Source organism: Pelodiscus sinensis, chromosome 2, assembly GCF_049634645.1.
Source record: "Pelodiscus sinensis isolate JC-2024 chromosome 2, ASM4963464v1, whole genome shotgun sequence".
NCBI classification, from domain to species: domain Eukaryota; kingdom Metazoa; phylum Chordata; order Testudines; family Trionychidae; genus Pelodiscus; species Pelodiscus sinensis.
This window is the reverse complement of record NC_134712.1, coordinates 72948691-72969376: the sequence shown is the minus strand read 5'-3', so window position 1 is coordinate 72969376 and position 20686 is coordinate 72948691. Positions and strand designations below refer to the sequence as shown.

General features: G+C 44.3%; 1 protein-coding gene across 3 annotated transcripts in view; it reads right to left on the bottom strand.

Moving 5' to 3' along the window:
• The window catches only part of B4GALT6 (beta-1,4-galactosyltransferase 6), a 46304-nt gene extending 40437 nt beyond the window's left edge, over nt 1-5867 (bottom strand). For 2 of the 3 annotated variants that reach the window (XM_014568775.3, XM_075920780.1), the window contains exon 1: nt 5022-5867. Coding sequence is in view for 1 of the 3 variants with exons in the window: in XM_006113605.3 (XP_006113667.2) it covers nt 5022-5136 (115 nt within the window). In the remaining 2 variants the exon portion in view is untranslated. The remainder of the gene's footprint in view (nt 1-5021) is intronic. The other variant, XM_006113605.3, reaches the window with a different exon arrangement.
• Nucleotides 5868-20686: the final 14819 nt, after the last annotated feature.

Sequence of the window (20686 nt, the reverse complement as noted above, 5' to 3'; positions counted from 1 at the left end):
ACTTCATCCAACTCTCCTCCTTTCCTGTTGTCAACACCCTCATATCTTTCTGGTCAGAAAAAAGACAGCAGCTGCACTATAACAAATTTCTGTGGTATGTCAGAGCTGCCCTCTGATGAATATCTTGTGATTTGATGCAGAAGAGCTCCATTCTGATGAACCAGAAGAAGCTCATCACGGCAATGCTCCATTGTGATGATCCATACATGTGTTATTATTGTAATGTACAGACAGAAGAATAACTATGAATATTGATCATTCCTTCACACATTTTCTTAAACATTACAGGAAAATGTTTTACAGAGATAGTTTAACTGAATAATAACCAATATACACAGTTGGAGTTGGATTTCAAAAGTTTCCATTGGTTATTCACCACCTAGGTAGATATATGGTTTGTGTAGCTAGATGAAGAGAAAGTAGCTGGAGGACAAGGAGAACTGGTTTGAGTGCAACATAGATGAGGTGTTGAAAGACAGCTATACATAATCATGCTTTTTTACAATTTGCTGGGGGATAAAAGTCTCTCACAAACTTTAGCTGCAAATTTAACTGAAAATTATAGTGCTTTTGCATGCTGGCTGGTTCAAAGGACTTACAATGGTAGGTCAGATGGGAGGAGGGGAAGACAGGCAGTAGGGATGTTAGTTATCGTTTAATTGAATAGTCGACTAATAACATGAATTCTTAGCGGTTAGTCAACTATTCTATAGTCCCCGGGGGCGGAGCTGGCAGCCAGCGCAATGTGGACCCAATCCCAGGGAGCCCCTTTTGCCACCCTGCGTTGCTGCCTCTGTTTTAGAGGCAGCAGTGTGGGGTGCCGGGTGGGAACCGGTCCATGAGAGGGGAGGAAGGGACAGAGAAGGCTGTTCCAAAGCAGCCTCTGTCTGTGGAGGCTGAACAGAGGGATGCGGGGCAGCCTGGGCTCACCGCAGGCAGAGGCTGCTTCATGGCAGCCTCTTCTGCCCTTCCCCACCACCATCCCTGTGGTGGTTTAGATGCTGCTTATAATTATTAGAACTGGGAGCATTGGCTGTTGGGAGTCTGGAAGCACAGGAAACAGGAGGGGGGAGAAGTTTAACCGGGGCTGAGTGATAGCTACAGAGGGATGCAGCAGCTTTGTAAAGAGGTTTCACTTTTGGTAAATAAAGTCCTGTTGAAGTTTGTTAGTAACTTGCTTGCATGATACAACAGTCCCATGCACTGCTGCCTCTAGCAGATGCAGGAGATTGGGGGAGCAGGAGGCACTGTGGAGCCGGTGCTGGGGGAAACTGGCTTTTAAGCTGGCTCCCCGCCACACTGGTTCCTGCTCCCCCACCCACTGCCTCTAATACAGAGGCTGCAAAGGAGGGGGAATGCAAGTAGTCAACTAGATTAACCAATAAGTTTAGGTTTATGGGTTAATCCACTAGTCAACTACTCACTCACATCCCTAACAGGCAGAACCATATATAGTTTTTCCACACATTCAAATCCAACTTATGTCAGTAGTGAATTTTTTTTTTAAGGCTCATTGGATGAATGAGCAAAGTTAAATAGCGTGGGGCTAACCCAACAAAGATGACTCAGATACAGCATTGCAACTCCTAACATTTAGGCACCTTACCGCCTAATGGAATTCACATCCCCAAGTTAGATCCCCAAGCTTCCTATACAATGCACGCGCGCCCGCGCGCACACACACACACACACACTACAGTAATTGTGATGCAATACTGCAGCTTCACCACTGTAGTGCTTCACTGTAGACTCTTACTACAGTAACAGGAGTGGTTCTTTAATCATTGCAGGTAATTTGCTCCCCTGAGAAGTGGTAGTTATTTTGACAGAATAATTCTTCCATCTTGCTAGCACTGTCTACACAGGATATTAGGCTGGATTAACTACACTTCTCGGGATGTGGATTTTTCACAGCCGTGACATATACACTGATGTAACTTTTCAGTGTAGACCAGCAACTAAATAATCCTCACAGCTAACATTTGAGCTAAATATGTATCATCCCAATTTTGTAGACGAGGAAACTGAGGCACAAGAACTGAAGATTCTTGAGTCACCTAACGAAGTGGTTTTCAAACTTTTTATCTCATGACCTCGCTGAAGAAAATTGTTGATGACCATGATCCAACACAATTATATCTTTTGACAAGTGTGGGCTCCAGAGTGGGGCCAGGAATGAGGGGTTTGAGCACAGGAGGGGGTTTAGGGCTGGGGCAGGAGATTGGGGTGATGGGATGGGCACAGGCTTACCTCCAGCAACTCTCAGTCAGCAGAACAGCGGGGATTCTAAGGCTGGCTTCCCGCCTGTCCTGGCACCTCAGACCATGCTATGCTCTAGAAGCAGCCAGTAGCAGCCAATGAGAGTGTAGAGACAGTACTCTGGGGAAAGGCAGTGCATGGAGCCCTGTGGCCCCCTGCCTGGGAGCTAGACCCACCGCTGGCCACTTTTGGGGTACAGTGTGGTCCATGGTGCTAGGAGAGGGAGGAAGCCTGCCTTAGCAACACCCACTACTCACCCTACAGCAAAGTGACAGTGCCTGGCATTCCATGACCCATTACTGGATCACAACCTAGTGGCAGATGACAGAACCAGGAACAGAATAGGCCCAAGGAATTCTGGCTCCCTGCTGTAGACACTTAAATTAGGTACACATTTTACATGGTAAATATGGCTCCCCAGTGTTTAATGACTGGTGTAAGTCAAGAGCCATGGCAGACTTCTTTTTCTGAGGCCTATTCTCTACTGTCACGGAGCAGCATCTTAAACATGTTAGTACCATTTTTGAAGTCCCATTTAAATGAACAAAAAATATCGGGAAAAAATACTAGTCTTAAGTAACTATGGAACTCTGGATAAAACTGATGAAAAGAAAAATACTAATTAATGTGCTGTTTTTCTAGTTTGCATTCCAATTGTCTTCAATGTTCTACCAGAAGACTTTTAGATTACAGGCAGTCCCAGAGTTACGTCAGATCCGCAGTTACAAACAGGGCTTTTCTCGCCCCGGAAGACGGGAGTGGCGGGACGCCCAGATGCGCCGCAGTCCCGCCGCCCGCGTCTTCCGGGGTGAGAAAAGCTGCTCGGCGCTACTGGACCGACCCGGCTGCACCCCAGCTGCTCTGCCCCAGGCATCCAAATTAAGCCGCTGTTGAAACTGATCAGCGGCTGATTCCAGGAAGCCCAGGGCAGAGCTGCTCTGCCCCGGTTTCCTGGAATCAGCCGCTGATCAGTTTCAGCAGCGCTGAATCTGGACGCCAGTTCCGACTTACATACAAATTCAACTTAAGAACAAACCTACAGTCCCTATCTTGTACGTAACCCGGGGACTGCCTGTATTAGATAATAGTTAAAACAGCCAGTGCTATAAAGTATGTGAGGCAAGAATGAAGGAGTCCACATGACATACTGACGTATCCAACCAAATGATGCCAACTGCATCTCACTCAATTATTTTTCAAACAAGCACCCTACAGGCTTTTTCCCATTATAGAGGGCAGAACCTTCCCAAAGCATCTGCAAAGTCACTTTGTTACATTCCTTGAAATTTCATCTTAAAACTTTTCCCTGTTAAGAAGTATACCAAAAACTCCACAATTGTTAGGTAGTTACCTTGCTGTGGCCATTGCATACAAGTCAAAGTCAGGTCAACATAGTTACATCATTCAAGGGTGTGAAAAATCCACATCTCTGAGCAACATAATTAAGCCAACATAATTAGGGATGTAAAGGACTAGTCAAATAGTCTCCTCCTCTCCCCTCCCCCACCTCCTTGCTGCCTCTATCAGATAGACAGCAAGGGGAGGGAAAATGGGGTACTTAAAAGCACACTGCCACATTGAATACAGAGGGGAGCCCAGTCTCAAGCTCCTCACAGCATTTCAAAGTAGCAGCACCCTAGGGAGCCCAGGATCAGCTGGAGACTCCCCAGCTGGGCTCCACATGGCGTGCCAGCTTTGAAATGTACAATAGCTCCAGTGGGGGCTCTTGTGCATTTCAAAGAGGAAGCACAGCATGGAGCCTGGGGCCAGCCCAGGACTCTGAGTTCCCTGCTGGGGCTCTTGTGCATTTCAAAGCAGAAATGGTAGCATGGAGCCCAGAGTCAGGGGACTTCCCACTGGCCCTGGGCTCCATGCAGCATTCCAACTTTAACTACCAGCTGGGGCTCTTGTACATTTCAAAGGCAGAACACAGACGTGCTTATCGACTACTCGACTAGCAAATTAATCGCTACTTAACATCCCTAAACCTAATCCTCCATGGCAAAAGTTATTCCACCAACTTAGCTACTGCTAAGGAGGTGAATTCATTAGTATAGGGAGAATGCCTCTCATCCCTGTAGAGAACACAGGTGCCAGCTTCCCCTAGCCCTGGGTGGTGCTTAAATCCCAATCTGCCCTAGCTGATTATGGCAGGAGGGAGGCACTAGAAGAGAGGGTGGAGTTGAGTGGCAGAACAACCAGTAGATGGAAGGCACTGGGTAAGAGGAGGGAGCCAGCTGCCACTGGATGCTAAATACCCACTGATTTTTCCCCTGGAGCACCCATGGAGTTGGCACCTACAGTACAGAGTGTCTACACTGACGCATTACAGCAGAGCAGCTGCAAAATTTTAAGCATAGACATGTTTACAAAGCATCTGAAATCCTTGAATGAAGGTGCACCACAAGTTTACTGGGTATCTAACTAGTTTTCATCCTGCTCTCATCATCCCTGGAGAAGAATGTCCATTAGCTTTAGATCCAAATTTACTTTCAACCAATATCATTTTTGTGGTACCGGTCTTACTCTGTACGATCTCCCCCATGTCATATTATGAATCTGAAGGCATAGACATTGCGGTGTACAATCGTTTAAGACAAACCCCAAAATTATTTAAAGCTCTCCCCAAAACAACATCAGAGGCACCCTTCCCTTGGGCCGCCCTCTCAGAGACATTCCTCACGCTGGGGAAGTGTGGCAGGTTAAGAGATATGTCACCCTCCACCCTCACCCGCCCGCCCAAGCGCAGGTTCCCTGCTTACCTATCCCAGGGGCCACATAAATGAAGTAGAGGCACGATGAGGAGAAGGAGAAGAAGAAGATAAAGGCGAGGATGGAGCGATTGGAGACCCGCAGCACCTTCCCAAGCAGAGACATCCTCCTCCTGGGCAGGGGCTGCTGCCTCCTAATCCCAGCAGCAGCAGCCGGCGGCGCGTTGCAGAGGGCGGCGGCAGACTCCCATGGAGCGCGCGGCGGGGCCAGATAAGGGAGAGGGCCTCAGGCCAGCAGTGGCGAAGAGGGGGGTGAGGTGAGTGCCTGGCAGGGGGAGCCGGGAGCGAGCGGCTGCGATGCCGGGCACAGGTGCGACAGCACGGAAGGGCGGGGGCTCTCGCCGCGGCAGAGGCGCAGGGAAGGGGGAGCGGCTCGCTGGGGCTGGCTCTCCCGCCAAGGGGTCGCTTCCCGGCTGCGCAGGCGAGGCGGGGAGCGGCGGGCCCCTCACACAGCTGGGCGGCGCGGGGGGGGGAAGGGGCGTTAATCCGGGCCGCGGCAGACCCCCGAGGCTGGGCGGGACACCCTAGTGCTGGGGCGGGCGCGGCTGCCGGGCGGGCCGGTGCCTGTTCCCGCTGCTCCCGCCGCCGGGAGTCGCGGCCACTTGCTCCCTTCTCACGGGCATCGCCGCCACGGGACAAAGGCACCTGCGCGCCCCGCCGCTCCTTCCCCCCGGGCGGGCGGCGGCGGCGGGTGGGAAGGGGAGCGCGCTGCAGCCGCCGCCCCGCCCCACAGCGACCCGGCTACTGCGGCGGTTGAGAGCGTGCGCGAGCCTCTGCGTGGCGACTGACTGCAGAACTTCGGCGGGCGCGCGCCCGCCCACTCAGGCCGCGCGAGCTGTCTCGTCTGACACTGTCAGCGGCTCGCGGCAGCGCTAGACAGATCGTGCGGCCCGAGTGGGTGTGGAGGGCTCGGGTCCAATGGGGGACAAGGGAGGAAAAACTCCGCTTTCCTGATTGGCTGGATAGCTAGACTACTCTTTCCTTGGGCGGAGCGTCTTCTCACAAAGCTGCGTGACTGGGCAACAAAATGGCAGATGACATTCAATGCTAATAAATGCAAAGTAATGCACATGGGAAAACTTACCCCTAACTCTACGGATAAATGACGGGGTCCAAGTTAGTTGCTACACCTCGAGAATGAGATCTTAGAGTCTTTGTAGCTAGTTCTGCCAAAGAAAATCCATTCAAAGTGCAGCAGCAATCAAAAAAAGTGACCAGAATGCTGGGACTGACTCAGAAGGGGCAAGGAAAAAGACCCCCCAAAAATCATATTGCTTCTCTATTAATCCATGGCACATCCACAGCTTGCATAGGGGTGCAGATGTTGCCCCATCTCAAAACGAGATATATTGAAATTTGTAAAAAGTTCAGAAAAGGGCAACAAAAGATATTTGGGATATGGCACGGCTTCCCTATGAGAAGAGATTAATCTGGGACTTTTCAAATTGGAAAAGAGACAACCCAGGAAATATGATTAAGATCTATAATATCATGATTGGTGGGGAGAAAGTAAATAAGGAAATGTTATTTACTCCTCATACCACAAAAACTAGGCATCACCCATTGAAATTAATAGGCAGCGGGTTTAAAACAAACAAAATGAAGTATTTTTCCCCATACAACACATAGTCCACCTGTGGAACTCTTTGCCAGGGGATGTTGTGAAGGCCAAAACCATAAGAGGATTCATAAAAGAACTTGAAAAATCCACAGAGAGAGGTCCATCAATGGCTATTAGTCAAGATGGTCAGAAATGATATTCCTAGCCTCTGTTTGCCAGAAGCTGGGAATGGGTGACAGGGGGATGGATAATTTGATGAGTACTTGTTTTGTTAATTCCCTCTGGAGCACCTGGCTTTGGCCACTATTGAAAGGTAGAATACTGGACTAGATCAACCTTTGGTCTGACCCAGTATGGCTGTTCTTGTATTTCTCCGGAAGGAGGTGATGAAAACAGATTAGGTGTAGGTCAAGGGCTAGGGAAAGGTTAAGGTAAGAATGGATAGTTGAAGAAGGGGCATGGCAGGGAGACAGAGCTGGGGTGGACAGTGTGTGAAGAAGCATGGCTGGGTCCTTTGGACTGCACTGTTTCTCCCCTTAGGTGTGACCCAGGACTGTATAACTAGTGCAATGGCATCTGGTGCCCTTTGGCAGTCATAGTGTTGGGCCTGGCAATGATAAGTAGGGACTATTTTTAACAGGAAGATATGTGAGTGTTAAGAGCGTCTCAGAGAGAGGATGTGAGGGGCATCAGTCACTTGTCAGAGGCCAAAGTCCGGGACTTTGAGGCAAGAATGGGGGAGGTAAGAAATGTATACAGTTAAACGTTACTCCAAAAACAACAACCACCGCCACCCTGCATGGCATATTCTCCAGTTTAATAGCTATAAATTTCTGCAATCACCATGAGGCACACTTACAAAAACTTTTCTTACGTAGTAGGGGGTAACTCTTGGTATTTTCCCCACACAATACAATTGTTATGAACATTTCAGTACACAGTATATTTCTGTACAGAGATACCTGCATATCCCCCTCCCATTTTGTCATGGAGATAGTGTATCCCTTCCTGTAGTGTGTCTTCAGAAGTGAACATATGTGGCACCAGTTCTCACAACTGGAGAATAGTAGCTTCACAGTTCCCGCTAAATTTCTCAAAATTGCTTTGGCAAAGCAGTCTGATGATCCTCGCAACCAACGGCAGTTCCTGTTTCAGAGTCAATATCTGGCCAGTTCTTCAGTTTTCAACTACATCAGGAGTCGGAATACTAACTAACACAGGCTGCTGTGGGATGCTGTTCTGATCATCCTGGGATCTTCTACCATATTAGTATGCCAGGTTGTCTCCAGATGCCATCTCTCTTTATTTATAATCTTTTCTTCACTCACCTCAGTTGTTGGATGTTTTGCTGTAAACTGTATGACCTTAAGAGAAATCCTGTATCCCATTTCAGAGACCGCTAATGAGCATGCGCAGTAACTACCACACACCTCTTCTCTAGAAGTCGCCAGGCCCTTGTAACTAAGGCCCACCTTACAGCTAGTCCCCGAGGTGCGAATGGTTGACTTACAACTGTTCGCAGTTATGACCAAAGCTGTAATAAATGGTGGATCCCGAATTACGAACGTGATCCGTGCTTACGAACAGCGCAGTCACGTGTAACTCAATGGGGTCCGACTTACAAACGAACTAAGTTACGACCAATTGCTTGGTCCGTAACCAGTTCGTAAGTCGGGAAGAGGCTGTATTTTTAACACATGTGCAGAGACAAGATTCAACATGAATCTATGTTTCTGCCCCATTGCTTTGCTCCATTTTAGATTTAAAAAAACCCATAAATCAAATGCTGCAGTATCATCATGTAGGTTATAACAGAACCCCAGGACATGTTTTCTGTCACTTCTGCACTATGCGGGCCATAATTTAATTAGGCTGCGTCCACAAATACAGCCTGTATTGACATAATTTATGCCACTCAGAGGTGTGAAGAAACCACTCCCCTAAGTGGCATAAGTTGCATTTATATCAGCACTCACGTGCATAGCATTATGTTAGCATGGGTGGGACCTTCCTCGCCTGGCACCTTTGGGACCTGAGTGAAGTCTTCAAACCAGGGGGTCTTCCAGACCAAGGTAGGACAATGCTCCCCTACTGGCCACCAGCCCCTGCTTCTGGGCTTCCGTCTGGGTCGCCAGCCCATTCCAAGCCACCAGCCCTGGCCATGAGGCTCTAGTCCCAGTTTGATAGAGCTCCTGCCCATGGACCTCCCTGCTGCCAGCCCAGCTACATCCTTCCAACCCTGACCAGGGCTCCTGGCAGTGGCTCTCTGGCCAGCACTGACTCCCTGCTGCAAGCCTGGCCAGGGCTTCTCAGCCACTGCTGGCTTCATGGCTGCCACTGGACCCCTTGCTATCAACTCTGCTGCAGCTGCCAACAGTTTCCCTACCACCAGCCCAGCTGTGACAGGCTCCCGGCTGCAGCTGCCCAGCTAGGATGCCAGCCATCAGACTCCCAGCCGGCCCCTACTTCTGGCCGTCAGGGCTCTCTGGTCTGGTAGGACCACAGATGTTGCTGGACCATAGAACTCCAGATTTCAGAAGTTCAACCTGTAGGACAGTTTTTCTTGCCAGCATAGTTTCTGCCATCGTGGAGATGATTCTTTTATGCCAACGGGAGAACTCTCTTCTGTTGTCAGAGAGCATTTTCACCAGACATACTGCCACTGCAACACGGTACAGAGACAGGGGCTGTATATTGTATCATGGACATCACCACTTTTATTTACAATTGTGTGTTCTCCTCTTACATGTGACAAATGTAGAATGTTCTTATGTGAAAAAATATTAGAAATGTCTATTTTTCATTTTATCAGATATTGGTGCAATGTACTTATACCTGTCGAAACAGCTGGATATGAGGGTAGTTGATTTAGTGGACCTATGAATTCTCCCCAGAGCACCACCAAATGTTCTGTGGATGAAATGTTTGAAAATGATTATATTAAGCAATCTAACTTTCTCTAAGTTCATGTCTACATTAGAGTTTAGTTAATTGTTTGCCAGTCCCCTCAAGTTAGCCAAGATATTTGTACATCTTAATGACACTTCACATATGTTTGTGGTTTATCCTTTACACATTATTTTAGTGAAGTGAATAAATGAAAAGTGTCAAGCCCACCACTGGGTTGGGCACTTGTTTTCCCTGTTTGCTTAAGCACCTCATGCTGGCTACCAGCAAGCCATTAGGTGACTGGGTCACAACCACACTACATTCCTGTGAAAGAGCTGTAACTGAACTGGTGTGTGCCAAAGGACTAGCTCCTGGCCAAGGTGTGGCTGGTGCACCTGAGATAGCTATAGGGTTCAGTTTTCATGTATGTTCAGTCCCGTTTTGCTAAAATGTTTCATCTGAAATCCTGGAGTGCTTTAAGGAATGAGAACAAACTTGCATTTTTTCCAGCTTGTTCTCCACTCAAAAGACTAGCACTGTTTTGGCAGTGTTTGAAATAGTCCCTGAACCTTGTTAGGTTTTAAAGTCAGCACAATTAGTATTTAGAAGCATTGCTCAAATCTTAATAAGCTCATGTCACGCTGATACAATTGTTTTAGGACAATGATGTGGAGTACCCAACTCTGGTAGCTGCCACAAAGACAGAAGTGTTCCCTCAGAACAGAAGATAGTACAGTTTGTTTTTTTGTGAAAGAGCTAAAATATTTTTCGCGAAAGATCTAAAATATCATTTTCTACAATAGCTGGTGAAAAGTCTGGTCCATTTTCTTGCCTTTCACTATTTTCATTACAAAAATGTACATGACAATATTAAAAATGAGCACAGTAATAACCCCATGAGAAGTGTTAAGAAACATCACACTTATTTGGTTAATCAGTGGATAATTAGGTAAATTATTCCTATTAATGACATACCTTAATTTTCTATGTAAGTTATTTGGGGTTAAAAATAAAAGTAAAATAAAAAGGGGGTTACCCTAGAAAGTAGTGGCCCATAATATTGTTACATGATGAGAATAAAATTCCTACATATTATATTAGTCATAATTCTGTAGCCATCCAGAAACTTCAGTTATTCTTCATAGGCTTGATAGAAACAGGTTTGTATGTTTTATTATTTCACTGCAAAATATCAATGTTTATTTTTATTTTTTTCTTCAATCTATTTACATTTTCACAGTTGCAGTAAGTTAGGCCGGACAGGCAATAATTACTCAATTACAGTAGATATAGAGATTCAAAAAGTTATGATTTTATAACAGTTAAAATAAAAAATTGTCAAAATATCTGTTAAATATATGTTCTCAACCATTTTTTATTTTGCTTGTCTGTAAATCTTAATAAATATTTTTAATCCGTTCATGCGTGTACAGTGAAATGGAAGTTTACCAGCATTTAACAATAAAAACCTAATCCGTCCAAGCCTAATTATGCTGCACTCCATGGCTACTAGAATCTTCTGGCAACAGCAACGAGAGAACTTAACACTCTCAGATCCAAAATCACAGACCCCCTACTTCTTAAGATATTAAATGCTATTCTAACTAATACTGAATATTGTTAGTACTGAGTAGCTGGGGTGTTTCAGAATAAATGTTTTATCACAAAAATATATGACAACTATAGATACTGTATCATGCTTTCTATCTATGTGAGTTTTACAGCTCATAGTATTATGTTACAGAAAGAATAATTAAATGGAAAGCAGTAAGAGACACATTATTCCATTTTTTACATGACTTTTCTTGCAGGTGGGCATAACACAAGGCCATACTAACTTGCCAGCAAATTTTGCATCATTAAGTGAAAATAGATCTTTCTGATATATTATTAATATATCAGAAATCTAATGTAATCTCCTATTAATATTATACAATTTGGAGTTGGTAAAGTTTCATTTGTATATGATACCATGTTTATACTATTCTTTGGTATTAGTTGGTATTTGCACACTATATTTAGGATTTACTACTTTTGATTTTAACAGTATTTTGGTAGACATTTAACATTTTATTTGTTATGTACATATAAGGAGAACATTAGAATACCGCTACAAACACATCTTGGCACTATCCATCCATGACAAGAACAGGACTTGTGGGATGAGGAGAAAGTCTTTCCCAGCCTGATTCATGATTGTCTATGTTCCACCCACAAGAGTTAAGAATTACTACAATTCTTACAAATTACCTTCAGGACCAAACACAAAGTCCATGTTGTGCATAGCATACTGATATGTTAATATTAGATTAATTTCAAGTATGGGGAAGTATACAAAACAGAGAGCTGTTGTAATAATATAGTGATGTAGGTGCTCAGATAGTGTAGGTGATAACCAAGATGATTATTGAATAACGTGCTGGACTAACAGTCACCAACAATATAAATAAATCTCCGAACTTGGAAATTTGTATAACATCAAAAGAAACTAAATCCCAAGAGATAATAGAAAAGTTTCAAATAGAGGAACTTTCTTCTTAGCTTTACTAGGTTAAAGAACACTTGGTATAGAGGAGAAGATCAGTTGTTTTATGAATTTTCCATAATTACATAATAAGCACTGACCACCAGCTGTTTTATCATTATTTTTTATGTAAGTAAGAAAGCTTTTTGAGGCCCAATTTTGCTATACAGAGCTGAACCAACACTAATATAGATGAATTACTGCTTCCAAGTAGTCTAGGTAGACTAAAAGTCTATTTCTGATTGAAAATTCAAGTGACACTGAAATTAGAGGGGTTTTTTTTTGTTTGTTTGTTTTTGTTTGTTTGTCTAGGACTGGTTTTATAGTGATAGAAAATTCAACATTTAATCAAATGCATTTTCAATTGCACTGGTGAGATAATCATCATTTGTATTGCAATTTATGTCCATAAGAGAGCAAAATTTATTACAGTTGTTTAAACTAAATAGTTGATTAGCCTTTTCAAAAGTGCCTTTTGAAGGTGGATTGTGTGACTTCTGCCTCCATCTTTATCATTATTGGTTAGATGAAGGGGGGGAGGGAGATTCAGTAGAATAGTGGTCTACTGGTAGATCCTGGAGCAGGGGTGGGCAATAATTTTTGACTAGGGGCCACTTCGGAAATTTTTGAAGTGGCCCGAGGGCCTCAGGTGGAGGCCAGGACACTTTAGTGCTTCCTCCCCACAGATCCTGATTGGTCTGTCGGTGGGGAGCACATGAAGTCTTTGCCCTTGCCCCTCCCCAACAGAGAACTGCCAGCTGTTCAGAACAGCTGGAAGTTCCCTCTAGGCGCCCATGCCCCTGGCAGTACGAGGGGACTTTGCATGCTCTCATCTGCCCCCAGATCAATCAGGGCCTTGGGGCAGGGGAGCACACAAAGTTTGCCCCTGTCCTGCAAGGGACTGCCATGCTTAGAGTCACCTGCCACCTGAGCAGAAGCTGGCAGTTGATTCTAAGTGCTGAGCCCCTTGCAGAGTGAGAGGAGACTTCACATGCTCCCCCCTCCTCCATGCCAATCAGGGCTTGAGGAGCGCACAAAGTCTCCTTCCATCCTGCCCCCGTTCTGCAAGGAGCGCACACACTCCTTGCAGGGCAGGGTGAGAGGGGATTTGCGCGCTTCCCCCTGCCCCAGGCCCTGATGGGCCTGGGGGGAGCGTGGAGTCTCTTGCTTCCGATGTGCGACATTTAGAGTGAACCACTAGGGTTGACTCCAAGTGCTGCATGCTCCCCTGTCCCTAGCCCTGATTGGCCTGGGGAGTGGCAGGAGGACTTCTGCAGGCCATATCAACCCACTTGGTGGGCCAGATCAGGCCTGCAGAGGTCCTTTTGCCCTCCCCTGTCCTGGAATCTCTGACTGGTGATTCTGACTGGTTTGGCTAGGAGGCTATCAAGTGCCAGCACTTCAGAGTCCTGTGGAGCTGCACTCTGGAAGTTTACTGTGCAGGGTGGGGAAGGCAGAAGAGAGAGTGCTGATGTCAGGGAATCCCCCTCCCCTATGTACCCCATTTCCACAGAGAGGGGGACATGATAAGGCTCAGGATGGAGGAAGCTTGCTGGCTCCTATGTCTGAATGTACTTAACATACTTAAAGGGGCAATGTGAATCTCTGTCACTCACACAAACACACAGTGTCTTCCACGCTCACCTCCCAACTCAACACATACCTGTGGTGGTGGTGTTACTACTTTTACTACTTTCAAAATGTATTATTTTAGGTTTTTGACTGGTTTGTGCATTTCATAATTTTTATTTCTTTCTTATGCTTAAATTTAATTCTATGAGTAGTCAGTTCTAAAATGCCTAAACTGCCATGGCTGGAATAATTATACCTATATAATGTCTAGATTTTTGGTTTCTAGTGGATAGTACATATCACCGGAATATTGGTGCACATAAAGTGTTCCCTCTAACTTTTTCCATTCAAGGTCACTCATAGCAATATAGAACAAGGAAGTAGCCAGTGTAAATCATAACTTGTAAACTGTGTACTTGATAAACCTGGTTACTTCCCCACATGCAAACAAACTAGTTCAAGCTTTTCAACTGCAGAGAAGAAAGAAAAATGTTTGCACCAGGCACTTTCTATAGAGGCACGGGAGAAGAGTTTGCATCATGAGCCTCTAACCTGCAAACACCTGTGTGTGTACTTACCTTCATTCATGGTAATGGAATGATATGTATGCTTAAAATTAAGTACACACTCAAGGTTTGTAAGATAATGACCTCCAACATTAACCACAGCTTTTAAACGATAATGGAGACCTTTTTTCTGGCTTGATTTTCATGAAATTGAGTCACTTTCAGAGAAAAAATCCCCAAAAGGGTATTGATGAAGCACACTTATTGCCTGTGCCCTTCATAACATTTTTACTTTCGAGGAAACTAACGACCCCATTTCCCTCCACTTTATTTGGGGAGGGAGGAGAAGAGATGAGTTTACAGATTTCAAAGGATGTAAATCAGGCCCAAAATTTTCAGAGTAGTTTTATTTTAAGAAAAACAAGTCTGCATTATGTTGTTCCAATATAAACAAAATCACAAAAATAGAAAGTGAAATTAATCAACATTTGTACAAAGAAAAAGGCCCATTAAAATACTATTTTGGTGAAACACGTTTTTTTATTTGTGTTAAAAGCTAATGAGTGTTTGATCCTTTCCAAATAAAAAATAAAGATGGTTCTAGAGTCTTTAACTTCATGTATTCTAGAATCTGAATATTAAATAATCTGTTTTGCCCTTAAGAAGACTCTCAAAGCTCTTCACCATTTAGTTCTCTGACATTTGCCCATATTTTTATTAACAAAATTTGGCAAGTAAGCCTTTTCTTTATGACTGTTAGTCCCATATATAGCATTATTTTTTTTCTATTTTTGGATAACTGTATTTGTCTGTCACTCTGGTTGACTTGGTTTTGGGGCTGTTAACAAATACTTGACTTTTTATAACACTGTATTATGTAGTATCATAGCATTTCAACACCTTGTACAGTAAATTAATGCCAGAAAGTAACTCTCTTGGCAGGTTAACAGTCAGTCAGCTAAAGCAAACAGATATCTTACACAAGTCTAATACACTGCATGATATATCTGGTATTTGTTAGTAATTAAGATGCATGGAGGCAAAGCAATTGATTTAAGCTGGTGATGTAGAGGTTAGAGAGTAATTTAAAAAGGTAACTTGACTCTGTAGAATAGCTCTAATCGTCAGTGTATGAACCTTGCAGCTAATCAAAAACGTAACCAGCCATAGAATTTGAGTAAAATTGGGTGGTCATCGGATACCTATCATAGTCCTACTAATCATGTTAAAGCTAAAATACCATAATTATAGGACTGAATAAAATCTTTTTGTATGTTTTGGCTCTAAAATATGTCTCTTAAATACTTCAACTACCTATCCAGTTATCCATTTAAAAAAACCCACTATGTCAATAGTATAGAAAGCTATATGTTAATTCCCTATGAAGACTATCATTTTTACTGGTTGATTCTGTGGTTATGTTTTCATACAGCAATAGGAGGAAATAATAAAAATATCAGACAAAACTTGTATTTTTTAATTCTACAAATTTTGTTTCTCTCTTCTAGTACGTTGGTACTTGTATAGGCTGCTAAATCATTCATTGCTATCTATACTCAGTTCAAGTAACTCATGTTCACTGAGTATAATTTTTACTATTCTAATTTTTTCCAAAGTCAAATCCTTTCTTGGTATACAGGAGATCCAACATGGATTTTCTTATATTCTCCCTTGCTGGCTTCATAAATTTTTTTCCACAGAAATGGACTAATGAACTTTGCAGTGGATATGCTTGCTGGAAACACTTTCCACAAATGGACGTTGGTTAGTGTAATGGAATGCACTCCGCTCTCTCAAGCGCCCCGTTGGCTGAGTGCATGTGCCTGCACTTTCTCTCTGTTTTGTGGGTGAATCTTCAGCAACTCAACCTTCTGGCCCAGTTGCACACAGTCTGTATGTGAGAAACAAAACTTCTGGTATGTTTGTCTAACAGGGTGACTAATTCAAAAATTATTGCCCACCCTTTCCCTGCTCTGTCCAAGATCCAATAGCTCCTTACGCCAGCAAGGCACATAATCCTCACTCCTCCAGCTCTAGCAAGGAACTGAACTCTGCTCTGCACTGCAGGTCCTTTTATATGGGCCTGCTGGGCCCATAATAACTACTCTCTACAGCCCCTCTCTGATTGGCTGCTTCCCATGCCGCCGCTCTGGGCCGCTTGGAGGACTCTCTCCACAGCCTTTTCTGGGGTGGGGCATGTGATAGGGCTATGCGACCCGCAGCAGGGCTCATCAGGTGCTTGTCCACTCCATCACAATGAGAGTAATATTCCAAGCAGCTGCTGAAATAAACAGTAGAACATGTTAATACATTTCAATTACCTGTAATTGTGCACACTACAGTTATAAATAAAATCCGATCTAACTTACTATTACTACTACTCACTACTATCGGGTACCCAGGGGAACTACTGCCACTGCCCAAACCAGGGTGGACCTAGGCGGCCCAGGCAGCCACTGCTGCCAGACCAGCATGGCCCCGGAAACTGCTGCTGCCGCTGAATCAGCATGGCCTGGGAGCCCCAGCAGCTGCCAACCAGTGTTGCCCTCATCACCACAGGTGGCCCTGGTGAGACTCCCCAGACCTCCAATCCCCCTTCCCTGAGCCCCCACCCTCTGCCCTGACACCTGCACCCCCACTCCCTGCCATGAGCACCACACAGAAACCCAACCTCCTGCCCTGAATCCTGTACCCTCAACCCTTGCCCTGAGTCCCCTCTCCCCCAGCCAAAAACAGTTAAGGACCCAAACAATGTTGGGTACATCTGTTTAAAAAAAAGAATATTCTACTATTAACCTGTAAAAAAGAATTATCTCTTAAGGCAATATATTGCAATATTAAATTTTCAAGTTTGTTTTATTTTTATTATGCTAGCACTTACCTTAACATCTATCCAAAGGCCCCAGTCAGAAACTAGGTCCTCATTGTGCTAATGCTGTTTGTCCACACACACAGGAAGACAATAGTCCTTGTTCCATAAAGCAGAGTGTACAATTCAATTCTTATTAAATAATGAGTTCTTATTAAAGAAGAGCTGTCCTGCAAATGGATCAGTCTAGACACACCCATGCAGAATCCCACTGATGTCTGCATGGCTCCACCTGGATTTCTGGGTGCGTCACATGCATCCATTTGTAGATTTCAGCCTTACCAATCATGCCATCAAACTGCACCATTGCAGAACTGCATTAACTTCTGACAGCTTTTTGCTTGTCTTTCACTTTATCATTGTTATTCATGGTAAAAGACAACAAGGTTGCTAGGTGGAATGTTGTTGTTCCATGTGTATCTCAGGATATTAGAGAGACAAGGTGGGTAAGCGAATATCTGTTTGGGGACCAACTTCTGTTGGTGAGAGAGACAAGAAGAAGAGCTTTGTTTGTGTAAAGCTAAAAGCTTGTGTCTCACACCAATAGACACTGGGTCCAATAAAAGATATTACCTCACTCACTTTGTCTGACTAAAAAGGTTGTTAACATTTCTGAAGGCACCAGTAGTGGTTCATTAATACTACCCATTGCAGATATTTACATTAAAGTAAATTACACAAACTATGTAGCTGCTATGGTAATAGGCACTCTAACTGTTTTCAACCAGGTGTACACTGGTGTCTTCCAGCAGATACATCAGCTCATCTAAATATTTGCCTTATTTTACAACAGGCTACACACTAGTGAAGTCAGTGCAACTAAAATATCATGCAGACAATGACTTGTTTATACTGCTCAATATGCTATACACTGAAATATAAGCACAATATTTGTACTCCAGTTGATTTACCTTATAATTATATAGTAAAATTGAGAAAGTAAACAAGTTTTCAGTAATAGTGTGTTGTGATCCTTTTGCATTTTGTCTGATTTTGTAAGCAAGTACTTTAAGTGAGGTGAAATGAGGTGCATTTTAAGTGGTGCACAAGACAAATCAGACTCTTGAAAGGGGTATAGTAGTCTGGAAAGGTTCAGAACAGGTCTAGTTTGGGGTAAATGCAAATGTATCTAGTTAGGTCATGTGAAGAGGATAGTTATTTTGAGACAAGGTCACCACGTCCCCCACAAACTGGATACAATTTTGTGGTGACCTTGAGGCTTTTTTTCGCCGCCTCCACCTCCGAGAATATTTCCAAACCACCAATGAACCTACCAGACCCCCCCTATCAACACCAAAGGAAAAATAATTTTATGTGGACTCCCCCTGACGGTCGGAATTACAATCTGGATTTCTATATACAAAGCGTCCGCAACAACGCACAGACTGACATTATTCGCAAACGACAACAAGCGACACACAATCTTAGCCGCGCTGAACACCATGCCATCCAGAGTCTCAAAAACAACTTGGACATTATAATCAAACCAGCTGACAAAGGGGGTGCTGTGGTCATTATGAATAAGGCCGACTATAACCAGGAGGCAACCAGACAACTCTCGAATACCACGTTTTACAAACCTCTCCCCTCTGATCCCACCTTGAAATACCAAAAGAAACTACACTGTCTCCTTAAAAGCCTCCCCACAGCTACTCGGGAACAAATCCACACAGAAACACCTTCTGACCCCCGACCAGAATTGTTCTATCTGCTTCCCAAGATCCATAAACCTGGGCACCCCGGACGTCCCATCATCTCTGGTATTGGCACGCTCACTACTGGTCTATCCAGCTATGTAGACTCTCTTCTCAAACCCTTCGCAACCAACACCCCCAGCTATCTCCGAGACACTACTGACTTCCTAAGGAAACTACAAAACATTGATAACCTCCCCGATAACACCATCCTTGCCACCATGGATGTAGAAGCTCTATATACCAACATCCCACATGAAGACGGATTACAAGCAATTAGAAACAGTATCCCAGAGGACACCACTGACAACCTGATAGCAGACCTATGTAACTTTGTTCTCACCCACAATTATTTCCAGTTTGAGAACAACTTATACCTCCAGTTCAGCGGCACAGCCATGGGTACACGCATGGCCCCACAGTATGCTAACATCTTTATGGCTGACCTAGAACAACGTTTCCTCAACTCCCGTCCCCTTTCACCCCTTCTCTACCTACGGTACATCGATGACATCTTTATGATCTGGACGCATGGCCAAGAAACACTGGAGATATTCCACAGAGATTTCAACAACCTACACCCCACCATCAACCTCAGCCTGGACCATTCTACACGAGAGATCCACTTCCTGGACACCACAGTACAAATCAACAATGGAAAATTAGACACCTCTCTCTACAGAAAACCCACCGACTCATACATTTACCTACATGCTTCCAGCTCCCATCCAGAACACACCACACGATCCATCGTCTATAGCCAAGCCCTTCGATACAACCGCATCTGCTCTAATCCCACTGACAGAGACCAGAAGCTTCAGGATCTCTACCAAGCATTTATAAATCTCAAATACCCACCTGGAGAAATAAAAAAGCAAATTGAAAGAGCCAGATGAATACCTAGAACCATCTACTTCAGGACAGACCCAAGAAAACCAACAATAGAAAACCACTTGTCATCACCTACAACCCCCAACTTAAACCTGTCCAACACATTATCAATAAACTACAGCCTATACTGGAAAAGGATACCATACTCCAAGAGGCTCTGGGAGACAGACCCATAGTCTCCTATAGACAACCACCTAACCTCAAGATGATTCTTACCAACAACCACAGGACATACCACACTAATACCAACCCTGGTACCTTCCCTTGCAACAAACCCCGTTGCCAGCTTTGTCCACATATTCATTCTGCTGATACCATTATTGGACCTAACCAAGTGAGTTATAAGATCAAGAACACATATTCCTGCGCATCCAGAAATATAATTTATGCTATCATGTGCCGAAAGTGTCCGTCTGCTATGTACATTGGACAAACATCTCAGACACTTCGCCAAAGGATTAATGCCCACAAAACAGATATCAGACAAGATCACAAAGAAAAAACAGTTTCTTGCCATTTTAACCAGAAAGTATCAGAGGGGTAGCCGTGTTAGTCTGAATCTGCAAAAGCGACGAGGAGTCCTGTGGCATCCACCAACGTAATATATGCCATCATGTGCCAACAATGCCCCACTGCTATATACATCGGCCAAACAGGACAGTCCCTACGTAAAAGAATCAATGGACACAAATCTGATATTAGGAATGGCAACATACAAAAACCTGTAGGGGAACACTTCAATCTTCCTGGACACACAATTGCAGATCTAAAAGTAGCCATCCTGCAGCAAAAAAACTTCAGGACCAGACTTCAAAGAGAAACTGCTGAGCTACAGTTCATCTTTAAGTTTGACACAATCAACTCTGGATTAAACAAAGACTGTGAATGGCTTGCTAACTACAAAAGCAGCTTCTGTTCTCTTGGAATTCACACCTCCAGATCAGCTGCTAGAAGTGGGCCTCATCCTCCTTGATTGGATCCACCTGGTCATCTCCAGCCTGATCCTGGCCTGCATATTTATTCCTGCCTCTGGAAATTTCCACTACATGCATCTGACGAAGTGGGTCTTTGCCCACGAAAGCTTATGCTCCTACACTTCAGTTAGTCTATAAGGTGCCACAGGACTCCTCGTCGCTTTAACCAGAAAGGA